The following is a 14,352-nucleotide window of genomic DNA, read 5'->3' as shown; positions in this document are numbered from 1 at the left end:
CCTGTCCCCATTCAGACTTCCAGAAAGGCTGATTAATATCCACTTTGCTCCCCATCCAGCAGCCTCTAAAGTTTTTCAAGTTACCTTGACTTTGGTAACAGCACAACAGCCCTCGCTATCAAATGACTCTTCAGATCTAGGGCAAAACAGGGGTATTACAAAAAAAACTACTGGACATTTGTACTGGGTCTGTCTGGGATATAACATTCCCTGCAGTGACCCACACAGTGCTGTGCTGTGCACTTGTCACTAGAACAGCAGTGGAGTCACACCAGTGTTGTGTCTGCTGCTGAGCAGTGCTGGCACAGCACCAGGACTCCCTCCAAGGCCCCCAAAAGCCAGCAGGCAAGAGATGGGCAGGGAACATCACATAGCTGATCTAAACCAAAGGGATATTCTATAGCATGGGATGTCACAGCAAGAAAAGCTGGGAAAGGGGGAAGGATACTTTCTTCTCCCCCTCTTCTTTCAAGGAGGGGGAGTGAGTGCTGTTGTGGTGGAGTTCAGCTGCCCAGCAGGGTAAATCCACCACAACACCATGTGCTATGCTACCAACATCACATAAATCCTTCCAGAGCTCTGAAAAAACAGGGACAACTAGTAAATCAACTCCAACAGTTATGAACCCTCTGCTACTTCCAGTGCCTCCTCTCCAGAGGGGAAAACCAGGTTAAAACAGACAACCAGGAGATCAGTCATTTCCAGCTGGGGGTTAAGCCACCAGCAAACGTGTTTCCAAAACACTGTCACTTCCCTTATCTTCACACTGCTGTTCCTCTGTTTGCAAGCTCATCATGAGCTGTATGCATATGTCAGGGGGAGGGTGGGTGGATGGCACCTCCAAAGATTTCCCGTTATAACTCAGCACACGACAGGCTGGCATACACTAAAAAGCAGTTCTGCTGTCCTCTATTCCTGCCTCTGTACCTTTGGTGCTGGCAAAGCAGCCACACTATAAAACAGGCCCACAAAAGATGTATTTACCAGATTTTTTCACACAGAGCCCTAACTGAATTTGCCAGGCAGGTGCATTTTTTGCACAGTGGAGAAAATTTATCATCAAAATCCTTCCAGCTTGCCCTGGCTGTAATTTCCTGCTTCTGAAGTTAACTCTCTCTGTACCAAGCACCTTGCCCAAAAGACGACACTGTGGTTTGAACATTGCCATCAAACTAAGCAGGGTCTTTAAAAAAAAAATCATTCCCATAAAATCACATGCAAGTACAGGTCATAAAGCAATGCAGAAGAAATCTGTTTTAACATACTCCCTTTATCACCACAAGGATGTTCCTTGGCAGCCTGTTTTGACAAGGCAGCATTACCATGGAGCTAGAATTACACCGACCACTTTATAGAGGAACTGCTGCTGGAATTCCCCTTTGTGGCACATTCTCACTATTGCAGAGCACACGGCACCCTCACCTTCTCCTCTGAACACTGATGCATTTCCAAAGCTGCTTCAACAAGAAGTGGATCAAAGCCCTTCTCACAAAGCTGTCCATGTGCAAACAGGTAATCCAAAACCTGCAGGGAACAAAACACAGAAGTTTGCAGAGCTGCATTCACAGCACACAGTCACACACCTCTGTACGTGCAGAGGAACTGAGCACAACTCCGTCCCAGGCTTCACCAGGAACCGAGACAAAGCTCTTCCTGCTCTATCTTGAGACCCTCCTTATGCAAGAGCTTGCTCAAAAAAAAGCAAACAAGTCCTTCTGTCTTTGTGCTCTCCCCATCAGCTTCATCTTTCACTCCAGTCAAATGGCCTTCCTTCTCTAGCCTTCTATTCTGAATCACTACGGAGGCAGAAAATTAAGATTAAAAGAAATTTAAGATTCAGATTAATTTAAGATTTTTTATTCTGAGTTTTTGAAGGGGTACTGTAGGTCCAGCAACCAAGCTACACCAGCTTTTAGCTTCCTCTCAGCCAGAACAGGTAACACAATCTGGAAGCAGTCAGCTTCTTAAGATCACCTCAGCACACTGCTGATCAAGCTGCAAATCCCAGCTCACATACCCAGAAATTGCTGCCACATTTCTCATTCATTCTCAGTTCAGAGAGGTAGGGGGTGAGAGTCTGACAGGTAAGAGAAAGGTAGTGCTAGGAATGAGATAGTGCTCTTGATTCTTAGGCAGCAGGCAAGCAGAGCAGCTCTACCAGCAGCCAAATCCTGCGCAGCACAGCAGCTACCAGCACGCTCCTCCTGCCAAGGCAACGCTCTGTGCAGTGTGCAGGGAGCACAGGACCAGCACAGAAAGCCTGGCCACGCTCCTCTGTCTTCAAAACATTGCTTTGTTTGAAGCTGATCCAAGACCCAGAGCCACGCTTCACCTCGCCACGCTTTATGCTCCGTGACCTGGTTTTAGCGAGCATTTGAAACAACACATGGCAGGAAGCACCACAGCCAGAGCACGCAAAAAGTCGGTCACTGGTACCTCCTGAGCCTTCCAGGGCTGCAGTAAGCCCGCAGGGGCCCATCTCCCTGCAGGGGGAGGCAGCAGCAGAGTAACCCCTTGTGCTCAGAACAGGGAAGGCGCTTTGCTTTTTGGTCACGCAGCACTGAAGGCATGGATCCATGCCAAGCTTCCTCTGGGCTGTTTTGTGGCTCCTAGGAAGACTGTGCTGCCTCAGGCAGTTTAACAGAAACTTCTGCAGATGCTCTTTGGTTTGGGGAGCCTTTTGTGCCAGGTGAAAACCTCTGGAGCAGTTCTGCAAGCCACCGTTGGAATAAAGTGCCCTCCCCCTACATTTTGCAAAGCCCAGTCTGTTTCTCAGTAGAATCAGCGCCCGCTCAAAGGTTTCTCTCTTCCTGCAAAAGCTCTCACCTGGTCTATGTTCTGTCCCTTCTTCTTCATGGCTTTCAGGACGTTCTCAGGCGAGTACCCCATGTTGACGACGGTCTCCACGCACTGCCTCTCGCTGGCAGAGAGGGCCTGCTGTACATCTGGAGCGGGGCCACCCGGCCGCTTTGCACAGCTGGTGTTATTGGGCACTTGAGACGCTGGGAAATTTTGGTGCATTACCTACAAGGGAAAACCCAGAGGCTTAGATGGCGGTCATCTTTTGCATCCGTGTCCCCATTTCTGGCTACTGCAGAACTAGGACACCCAGCAAAATTCATTAACTGGAGACTTCCAAGGCTGTGCTGGGGAAGATGCTCACTGTTAGGATGGAAACACGCACTTTAGGTAGTCTGACTCCCACCACACCCTTTTTACCCTCATCAAGACATTTGATTACCCAGATTTCCTGCCGTACACCCTCTCTTACTGGCAGGACTGAAGCTTTCTAACTGCCAAACCTTCCAACAGTAAAGGCCCTTATGATATGGGAAAACACAACCTTGGATGAAGCAAAGGATTGCTTCCCTCACCCTGCAGTTCACTCATCACCTATGATTTTCTGTACTCGAAGGAATGTTACCTCTGGAAACACCTCAGCAGCTTTTTGCAAATACCAGGCAGTGCAAGCACACAGGAATGTGGGAACTTACCGTAGGCATTTCTGTTTCCTTGTTGTCTGGGTGTACCTGTGGGACAGCACAGGAATGAGGTGGTGAACATGACACACAAGCAGAGTTTGCTACATCTGGGGAAAAAAGTTTCAAGGAAAAGATTGGGGACTGTGTCTACCGTACTGCAGAGACCTGTGGCCTGATCAGTAATCCACGAAATGCAGAAGTTATGCAGCTGTGTGTAGGTGTGAGATAGTCATCACAAGGTTTGTTTGTTCTGCTCTCAGAGCATTGCATTCACGTGCTGTGTATAGACAACACGGCGCACTGGCTACATGCACGTGGTGCTCCACCAGCATCCAACACTGCCCCATCCCCAGCACAGGGCTAACAACACCTGTCTCTGTAAAAATTTGTGCTTTCCCTTAGTAAGCTTTTTGCTGGGTTGAAAAGGAGCCAACTGCTCTTACTTCAAGAGGAATCTTAAAGTAGCCACCTCAAAGGGCTGTTTCACATCACTCGTATCAAACTTGGGCTGTTAAATTATTCTTTAAAAATATCTGGCAGGAGAAAAATCAGCAATGGGGAGCAGCAGCCACTTTGGGAAGCTCCAGCCAGACAGCACAGAAATTACCCATTTTCAGTAGCACACGAGGCCTCCCCTGTCCTGACTGTTCAGTTTCCAACACAGCCTGGAGAGGGATCCCAGCAGTGCCAGGGCTGTACACCCGCTCCATTTCTGCAGAACTGGTCTGCCAAGGGGCACAACCAACCAACAGCTCTACTTTACTTTGCCCAAGGTCTGCATGTTTCAATTAATCCATTTAAAACACAGGAAGACTTAAATAGAGTTAGAAGAAGCTGGAAGAAATCACTTTTCACCAAAACCCTCAGGACATGGCCTTTCTTAATACTTTTTCAGCCATCAATTGCTTGAAAGCGTGCCCACTTCTTCCAGAAAGTCCTTTGGGCCCCAAGAAGGACTGGGGGAGGTGAGGAGGTTTGTTCTACAGGTACATTGCCACTCCATTTTTCTTCTAGGACACAACACCTGAGAAATCCCATGCAGCCTGATGGACTGGTTTACCTAAAAACCTGTCCTCACGGTGGTAAGAGCGGTTGAAAGCTCCTCAAATTACACCCTTCTCCAGACTCTTGGCAGAGCATAAAGCACTAGAACATGGGATACAGTGAAACAGAGGTCTAAAATCAGCTGGCTATCAAATTCCCCAAATGAATGATGCTCTGTTATTAATGCAACAGCGAAAAGAACCCAAACTGTTTCTGACACCAGGGATTCAAGCCATGGAAAAGCAGCTCCTCAATCTACTTGAGCCTGATAACCCATGCTCATGATCAAAGACTTCCAGTGGAGGAGAGAAGCACCCAAAGGAATTGCAGGAGACAGAGCTGGCCACTCAGAAGCTGTGCTCCCTTAAGACTCAAGGCTGCATACTTCATTCAGTACCTTTTGAGAAGGCGTGCAGTGCTTTCAGCCCATGCTTGCACATTGTTCCTGCTTTTAGGGACTTTGTAAACAAGCTGGGAGCTTCACCTGCAGGCTGGTGTGCTTAGCACTTCATGTTAATGCAGCAGTACATTCGGAATGGTCCATCAGGTCCATCCATCCATCCTCCCATAACCAGGTATTTACACAAATAAGGCATGCCATACAAATTCAGGTCTCTAAACAACTGTTTAATTTCTTCGCTAGTCATTTATTCCTCCGCCAAAGTTGCAAAAAGCAAACCCGCAAGCTTCAAGAAACACCGCGAGGAAAAAGGGAATCACCCAGGCCAGAATCAGCGCAGCAGAGAAATCACAAGTTTATTTGCATCCAAAAAACCTTAGATCCAATTCACTGGTAAAACATGCTCCAGTGGCAACGCCAAATCCAAAGTTATGATTTCTGAACTTGTGAAGGGAAAAATGTGTATGTAAACAGCACTGTGCAACACACTGGGACAGAAGTGTACTGAAGCTTTATAAAATCACCAGGCTTCTTCTCATGCAATCTTGCGGTAGGAGGATTGTGTCCTTCTTCTGGTGGCCACATGGGTTACTCTGACTTCCTTCTCTATCCTTTTCATACTGTGAGGATTTTTGTTACGGTCCTTGCCTATACTTCAACTTCGTGCAACACTGCTGTCCTTTTCCAGCCACTGGGACCTTATCGTGGAAATAGGAAACAAGCATATTCAGACGCCTTGGAACTTCAATGGGAAGAACTAGTTCTGTCAACACACCTATTTCTTGGCTTGCTACTTCCAAAACACAGTTTCAAGTGATGATCTTTATTATGTTTCCTAGTAAGTCTATTTGGTAACTCCTTTTTTAGTTTTTAAAAACATTTTGTACCTTCCCTTACAGCATTCTTGAGAACACATCTCCCCTCTCGGTCTTCAATAGGATTTAACCTAGCAGAGATTTAAGCACCTGGAGTGAGAATTTGGCTATCTTAAAGCCCACCTATCTAGCTGTGAGTGATCTCTCACGTTAATCCCTGGAGATGTCATGCTTCAAGGTTTCATCTCTGAGCCACATAAAATGACACAACCTCCCCTCAAGCCTGCGAGGTGTAGCAGCAAGCATTTGCTCAGCACACCGCTGCTCCTGCCGAAGCTTACTGGGTGCATTTGGTTTAGCAGTCAATGAACACCTATTCTGCTGTGCTAGGGATACACTAGTTGCCAGAATATTGTGTTTCTCAAATAACACTGTATATACTTAAGCCTGAGAAGAGGTGATAGGACTGTGAGAAGAGAAGGACTGTCACTGTGTTTAGGGCACATGGTGTCACAAAAACCTGGAGTACACCAGCAAGAACACAGAACCACTTTTGCAGACAGAAGAAGCCTTCCAAATCTCAGATTTTAGAGCCAATTTGGCTATGCAGTTTTCATTAGAATTCACGAGTATTGGTGTCCAGATCTTAGGTTCTTTAGAAAAAAGCACAAATTTTACTCAAGCCTGGACTCCCACTCACAAAGCCACAACAGATGGCATGAAGTTAGGTTTCCCCAAAGCACTCTCAGAACTTGCTCCAAGTTGGAAGCAATGAAGCTTCAAACTCCTGTCTCAGAGCTGTACAGCAACCAAAATCTGTAAGTCTGAGATGATTTTCAAAATTGCTTTTGGTATCCAAAAAGCAATTCTCCCACCCTCACAGGTAAGAAATCATGGAAGAAATCTTATACATAACTGCATGCCTTTTGAGCTAACTGTTATTATGAACAACAAGAGCTGAGAAGCTGAAGAAGTCACCAGAATTGGTTGCAAGTTAAGAGATGTGGCAGAGCAGTGTGAAGCAGCCTGTGAGTAGCAGTCTAAGGTTCACAACTGCCAGCACGAAGACCTGTTGGGCAGATCGGTTTGCCACATAAAAGAATTACTGCACATGATCTGCCTTATCTATACGCCACACATTAGATGAAGCTAAAAACAAAGCCACGGGACATTTTAGAATCAACATTTGCCTCCACACCTCCACATCTCCCCCACAAGCCCCGCTTTAATCCACCGCGCGTTTACCGTGGTCACTGTGCTTTGAGACGATTCTTCTTCCGTACAAACTGTTGACACAGCCAGGGAAGGCAGCCTGGTCGAAGAGGATAACGTTGATGTCTCCATGCCACTGTCCTCGTTTAAAGCAGACAGACCAACCACATGGTGTCCGTTCAGTTCACTGGCTTTAGTCTGAGCACAGGCCTGCAAAGAGCTGAGGAAAGTGCCGTTGCGGAGACAGGTAGTGCTGTGGAAAGTGCTCATGAGCTTTGATGATTTTTGATCACTCTCATCGGAGTCAAGTTTAGGAAAGGACAGGGATTTGATATTGCTCACTGAAGTGATGGGGGACAGGGACACTTTGGAAGACAAGGACATCTTTTCACAGTTTCCCAACTGCGGTAAAGTGATAAAGCCATTGGGTTTGTGAAGGGGCTTGAAGTCCAACGTGGCCCTTTCTATGGATGCCAGAACCTCCTGATCTTGCAACACAGACTCAGAGCCTCCTTTGGGCAAACTGCTATCTAAGAGCTGGGCAACAACCGGCCCAGTAGTACCAACGTGGATTTCCAGAATGTTTTTTAACTCCTCCTTATCATCGATAGTTTTTAATTCCAGTTTGTCAAATGGGTCTTCTTCACATTCAAAATCAGCTGGGTTGAAGTCTGCTTTGGGGCGAGGTGGACTAAGAACTTTCTGCTTCACAGCACTGCTGTCGGCTGGCGTGGGAGTAAGAATGTTATTGTGCTGCAGACTAGCAAGGATGGGGTTGATAGGAGGAGGCATGGCCTCAGGGCAAGGTCCCTCTGAGAACCCCATTCTGTTGCTGTCCTCTGGGGCTACTTTTGAGTTTGCTATTGCTTCTTCTGCCTTGCGTTCCGCTTCTCTCTGGGCAGCTTGAATTTTTTTGATGTCTTCAGCCCACTCGATTGTTTTCTTTTCCAGGGAGAAGTCATACTGACCAGAGGTAGAGAGGGAAAGAGGAAAAAAAATAAAGACAAGTTATAAGAATCACAGCTACTACTTTACAGCATAAGTAACACAAGTAACACAGAGCAAGAACTACATGAATCATCATGGACAGAATTTTTTTCCACAGCATCTCTTGTAACCCACAGGAAGGCAGGAGACACCAGCAATAGTTCGTTTTACCTCTAGCAGCAAAATCTGGCTATAGTCTGGACCAAAAATCTCGTATTTTGTGTCCATCCTACACTTAGTTTAGTTTAGAGCTACTGATGATCACAAGATCAGTTTCACAACTCCCTCCCCCTCTTCCAACAATAAAATAGATGCAGTCAGTGGAAGCCTGAAGTGTCAGTGACAGCGATGTCACACGTGATGGACAGTCACACTCAGATCTGACACCACTGAACTAGGATTCAAGACTACAGCAGAGTAATTTTTGCATCCAAAGACCAATAAGGTATTTATCAGTTCCCCCTAAAAGATTCCTAACGGACTGCACGCTAGTTTTAGACCCACTGGGGTATCAGCATTCTCATACCTGTGCTAATGGCTCTCCAGCCAAAGGGGATGTGCTGGCTACTCTGACAATAACTTCCAGTAGTAGCTGTTTTTGTCACTGTTTCTGGCACTGACTGGACCCCACAAGCTTTTCTCATTTAACATCAGCTCCTTCAGGGTTGGGTTAGCACACAAGACATTTACAGAAGCTACCCACTAAAGGCACGCAGGCCACTGTGGTGGCCTGACTGAGAGGACAAAATTCTGAACACAATAAATATATGTCAAGCTTTAGTATCTTACAAGGACCAAACGACCTTAGTGCCCTCCATGTCATGGAAAAACACTCAGAACACAGCCTACAAAGCTAAGCCCAGGGTGTAACCTACCTGTGACTCACAAGAATTACAGCCTGCTTGCCAGGATGATGTCACATAACCAAATGGGTAATAGGACATCCTAGCTCTACAGAGCAACAAGCCAGGAAGATTTGCTAAGCCTCTGTTGGACTTTTCTGGGACCCACACTGCGTTATCCATCCCACAGCAGGCTCCAGAGAGAACCTGGAGACCCATCTCAACTCTACACAAAGTAGTTTTCCCTTTCCTTATTTAGCTCTAAGAGATGGAATATACAATTTATCAACAAGGTGATTTTGAAACACAACTCACTGGCAGAAGTGCTGGGCACTATCCATTCCACACTCCTTGCCATCTGTATACACACACATCACAGCTGTATACACACACAACCACGGTGTTCATAAACACGAAATACTAAGTACATGGTTTTGATCAATTTAGCCTCTGTGCACTTTTACTATTTTGAATAGCTCCCACCAGAGCTGTAAAAAAGCCAAAGAGTACTGTGCAAGGCTTAGCTTACGTGATCACATCATTTTATTCGAGGCACTGCAATCTAACCAGGTGTACTGTATTTGAACCCCAGCTTGGCTGGAAAACAAAGGGATAGCACAGCAAGACCTGCCACAGGACATTAGAGCCTCATGCAGCAATCCTACTCAAGCTTAACTAGGTGGAAGTATGTGTATTGGGACAACCAGTCAGGCAAACACTTAACGGTTATAATAACAAGCCATGATGTCAGGAAATTCAGATATTCAGCTCTGCAGCAGATAGGCAGGGCAGAAAAAAATCAGACCTGTCCACAGCAATCTGTCACAGCTGATGCTGAAGTCAACAAACTGGGCAGCCCAAGGAGAATCACAGATTCAAATGAGAAAACTATAGTTCAATTGTATTTCCTGCATCACAACCTGCATTTGGAGATTGGATTTATGCTGAAGTAATTGATTTTGTGCTACCAAAAGTTTACAGCAAGAGCCATGTGCCTCAGAGACCTGGAAGAAATCCACACCAAGCAGCAACATCTTCGCTACATGGCTGGAGAAGATCTCCCACTCAGTACTGCACAGACAGTAAGAAACAGAAATTTATTTTTTCACCCCATTAAAGTGATAATGCACAGAATGTGGCCATACTTGTAGAACGCTGTTTGAGGGTATGCCATAGCATGGGTATTTCAATTCTTACCATCCTTCCTCTTAAAAATACAATTTTAGTTTAGCACTGTCAGGGCAGCATTTAAACCTTTAGCTGTTTAAAAACACTATTTTTTGGGGGGAGTAGATACATGAAAATAAATGCCATCAGGCTTTTTCTAGGAGTAAGAAGAAACTTTCAGCACACCTTACAATACTTATCTTCCTCTACATTCTAGAAGACTATAAAATAACAGTAAGCACAGTGAAGACTAACACCCGAACAAAAATGTAGTTCACAGAGTAACACATTGAAGACCTGGGGTGGCAGCGGAAAGAGCAGAAGTGCACAAACCATCCTTACCTGGGCTTCTCTGACAAGCTGAGAAGAATCTGGCAGGCAGAAACCAATGGGTAATCCAACCTTCGCAGGGGTTTTAAATTTGTCTCCTATCTTAAACGGGACATCATCGAGATAGCTGAAAGGCCCTAAGATCAAAAGAAGAAATGGTATCAAAAACCCTACAAACTTAATGCTTTCAGTTAAACCTTACGTTTCTCTATGTGGCAGCTACTCTCTCTCTGCTGCCCCAACCACACAATGCGACTCAACACAACGGAAGTTGTAAGACAAGAAACACTTTGAATATGCCCTGACTTCATTGCTTCAGTTTTGTTCTTCTAAAAAATAATATTCTAGCCCATAACTAGGTTTTACAACACTCCATTAGCTGAACAAATTTTGAAGTTAAAATCCCAGCATCTCAGCTTCCCTCGTGACAACACTATGCCTACACAACCAGAATCTGAAGCTCTCCTGAATGTTGTGTTCTGTTACGCCTCTATAGAAGGAGCCATTAGTTTGTCATATTCAAAATAAGTTTTAAAATGACCCAGCTCTAGAGCAGCTATGGAAGAGGAACAACAAAAACAAACAGTTTTAGCATACAAGTGGACAGTAACATTTGGACAGAAATGGTCACAAGGAAAAAACAGCCCAAAACCCAGATCTGCTTTAACCAAAACACAGTGAAATAGCCCAAGACATTCAGTATTGCAATTCTGACTTTTTAAACATGGCAATCTGACTAGATCCACTCTTATTTGTGATCACCCCAGTGAGAGGCCACAGACTCCTCATGGTCCTCTATCTGTGCTTTACATCTATCATTTACGCGTAGTATTTATGAAGTGTTTTAGGACAAAAGCTGTTCCGGCACCCTGCAAACTCACTAGGCAGAATCACCAACGACTCAAGCTCCTCCAAGAAGCCAGACTAAAGGCTTGTTTTCCATGAGCTGCTGTGAAGAAGTGCAAGAAAACCCGTAAAATAAATTGTAGCCAGTTTCTACATTAACTTGTCTAAACTTTTGGAATTACAGGCAAGGTTTTTGACTGTGTATAACAGCAATTTCAAGTGTTTGTCTAGCAATCATTTGTAACTTTGCTCCGAGAGCTACAGATCCGACAAGACATTAGTGGCAATGTGAGATGTTTGGTGACTAACCTCTTGCTCAGTGAGCTGTGACTTGCCATTTTTACGTGGCCCATTTTCATACCTAGATGACAGTTTAAGTACTATTTGTGCTCCTTCACTGTTGACTCATCTACAATAATGCAGCCACGAGCTCCAAGAGAACAAGCAGCTTTTGGGAACAGGAATATCCTGTTAACTTGGAGGCAAATGTTTATGTGCTGTCATCAGTTGAGCTCTCACACTATGCAATGATCCCAGAGCCCTGTTGGGACACAGAGGGCATTTCCTCTAGCTCTGACACCCTCAGGCTGAACAACCTACATGGCACCCATACAACCACAACAAAAGAGAGCTCCAGGCAGAATAGAATAGTATTCTCACCGGTCCTTACTGAGAAGCAGTACACAGCACAGCATCCAAACTGCACCTCGCTGGCCACCAACGCCATGACATCCAAAGAGGATTTGAGCTGGCAGCGTGAGAACTTGGATACAACAGCGTGTGTTTCTGCAGAAGTAGCAATTGTGGCAGCCTTTGTGCTTACACTTACATTATGGCCAGGTCAGAGACAGCCTTATCTCTGAAATGCTCAGAGTCCAGCTTGACTGCTGCTGCTGCCATGCCCTGGTTAGTCCCACTGGTACCAGTCCTGCTCTAACTGGGATGATCCAAGCGTGCAAGCCCAACACAATCGCGTCTCTGCATCTCACAGCCCAAGTTGCTCATTACACAAATACCTGTTTTATTAGACTTATTGACACAGTAACTGGGAGACATCTCCCCTCCCATGGCCTTGTTTGCCTGAAATTCACACCAGCCACAGAGCACACACTGTGGTATTTATAGAGCAACATCCCTTGTTTTGGGACAGTAAAACACTAAGCACACCCAGACTAGATGAGTTGAACTGATGACTGTCAGCTTAACCTCAGCACCTAGACTAAGGAATAAAAACCTTGTTTCTTCCCAGTATGGTAATTTTCTAATACACTGCTATAAACTCATCTCAAATACAATCCTAAAAAAAAAAAAAAAAAAAAAAAAAAAAAAAAAAAAAAAACAAGTGTGTGCTAAGAGACACCAACTGTTCTGGGACAGCTAATAGAAAAAAAGTGTTTCTGAAGCAAAACACTGATGCTCATAGCATTCAGCCTAATCACAAAAGTACTGGTCTAGGAAAACTTGATTTCTTTACTTTCTGGGTCAGTTTTCTTCACTTTTCTTTTTTTAAATGTATGAACTTACTGCCTCAATACTCAAATAGATAAGGACTCAATTTGTCTTCTAACAGTAAATTTAATAAAAAAAGCATCACGAACATATACGAACTAACAGCCAAGCCACTGTTTCAATGGTACTATGCTTAAGCAAAGCAATTTAAGGTTTTCTGTTATTTAATATGCTGATTTTTAGAAATTTAATCTGAACCACCATCACAGCTTTAACTGATTACTCATTTTAAGAATCTACATTACACACAAAAAAATGAGAGTCACGGAAACGAGTCCTCTCACATTTATACCCCATTTTCTAAAAGAAACACGCATTGCAGCACATAATTCTTATGACACCAATCATCTGCATGGCATTACACATCTCAGATGTAGGAGAGATCACTTGCCTGTTAGCTACTAAGCCAGGTAAGTCCAATTTAGGAATAAATTCATTACTGAGCAAAATGCAACCCAAGGATACATTAAAAGCTTGACTTGCAATCCAGCCTCTCACTTGACTTTCATAGTAAGAGGCTGCAGATCTAGCGTCTGCTTCAGGGAGCATCACATAAGCACCAAAACTGCAGTTCAGCTTTGATTTTGAAGGGGATTGCTGGGGAGGTATTATCCTGCCATGTCTGAGGGGCAGGGATGATGGGAGATAGTCAAAGGCTAAACTTCAGTTTAGCTAGAGAATGAGCACAGCGTCAGCAAGCAACTATGCAAGAAGGAAGCCAAGGCACTTTGTCCCTAACAAAAAAGCCAGTCAGGGGCTGAACAGATCAGTCTTGACAGCCAGGACATTACTCAGCAGCAACACTAAGATTCATCCTATTGAAAGGGCAAGGGTACCAAATTCCACTTACCATGAGAGTCGGATCCCAACTTCTTAGAAGCCATTTAGAACCTGAAAAACATTTTAAAATACATTTAGCAACTTCATACATATAGCATTGCATAAGCCTATGTGGTTCCAGTCTTATCTCTGTAGTATGGGACACGCTGCTGACACTTGCTATATTTATCCTGTTGCAAAGACAGACAGTAAAATGGATTTTATAGCACCAAGAATTGATGGAGTGAATAAATAACTTTGCTCAGGGTCTGACAATCCAAATGGCCAGGAAAATAAAACCACAAACAGTCAAGAAGCAGCCAGGCTGACTAGAAAGATCGGGTTGTAGATCACAGCACTCCGAGACTGCTCCTTCCCAGCCCCACTGAGCACATCCTGCCTGCCCGGCATTAACAGCCCTTCCTCCTGGAAATACCACACTGATCCTCTTCAGTTTAATCCCCGTTGCTCTAAAAAGGGGTACTATGATATTGGGCGTGCACAGCCAGCATGGCACTTGTCTAGACGTGCTGGGTGGTACACCGATAACAATACACAATGCTGGTACACAGTAACTGGTAGGAAGACCTCAAGATTTCGGATATGCACGAGGAAACAATGCTAACCATAGTCTTCTTCCAACAACTGCAGAATTCAATCATCTACTTTTTTTTTTTTTTTTTTTTAATTTGAGAAGTCAGTGCAAATCCTACATGGCTAAGATGTTAAACACATGATTATTCAAGCAGCTTTTAACACAGAGAGCCTTCTCATGGCTATCCTGAGAAGAGAGCTGCTTTGAAACTAGAGCAAGCTACAGGATATTTTTGTTGATCGGTCAGCTAAAACCCTACTCCAGGATGCTTGTGGCGTGTTCAGTAACCTTGTCTAGCAGCAGA

General features: G+C 44.7%; 1 protein-coding gene across 10 annotated transcripts in view; it reads right to left on the bottom strand.

The window, feature by feature from the left end:
* Positions 1-14,352, bottom strand: part of UBAP1 (ubiquitin associated protein 1) — a 34,355-nt gene that overhangs the window by 2,304 nt on the left and 17,699 nt on the right. For 9 of the 10 annotated variants that reach the window (XM_082783977.1, XM_082783979.1, XM_082783981.1 and 6 more), the window contains 6 exons: positions 13,485-13,525; positions 10,292-10,416; positions 6,987-7,916; positions 3,495-3,530; positions 2,827-3,024; positions 1,423-1,524 (listed from right to left, as the gene is read on the bottom strand). In XM_082783977.1, the coding sequence (XP_082640103.1) occupies positions 1,423-1,524; positions 2,827-3,024; positions 3,495-3,530; positions 6,987-7,916; positions 10,292-10,416; positions 13,485-13,518 (1,425 nt within the window). In that variant the 5' untranslated portion in view covers positions 13,519-13,525. The remainder of the gene's footprint in view (positions 1-1,422; positions 1,525-2,826; positions 3,025-3,494; positions 3,531-6,986; positions 7,917-10,291; positions 10,417-13,484; positions 13,526-14,352) is intronic. The other variant, XM_082783978.1, reaches the window with a different exon arrangement.

Source organism: Aythya marila, assembly GCF_965140915.1.
Source record: "Aythya marila genome assembly, chromosome: Z".
In the NCBI taxonomy this organism is placed as follows: Eukaryota; Metazoa; Chordata; class Aves; order Anseriformes; family Anatidae; genus Aythya; species Aythya marila.
The sequence above is the reverse complement of the archived record's forward strand: the minus strand, read 5'-3'. Positions and strand labels throughout refer to the sequence as shown.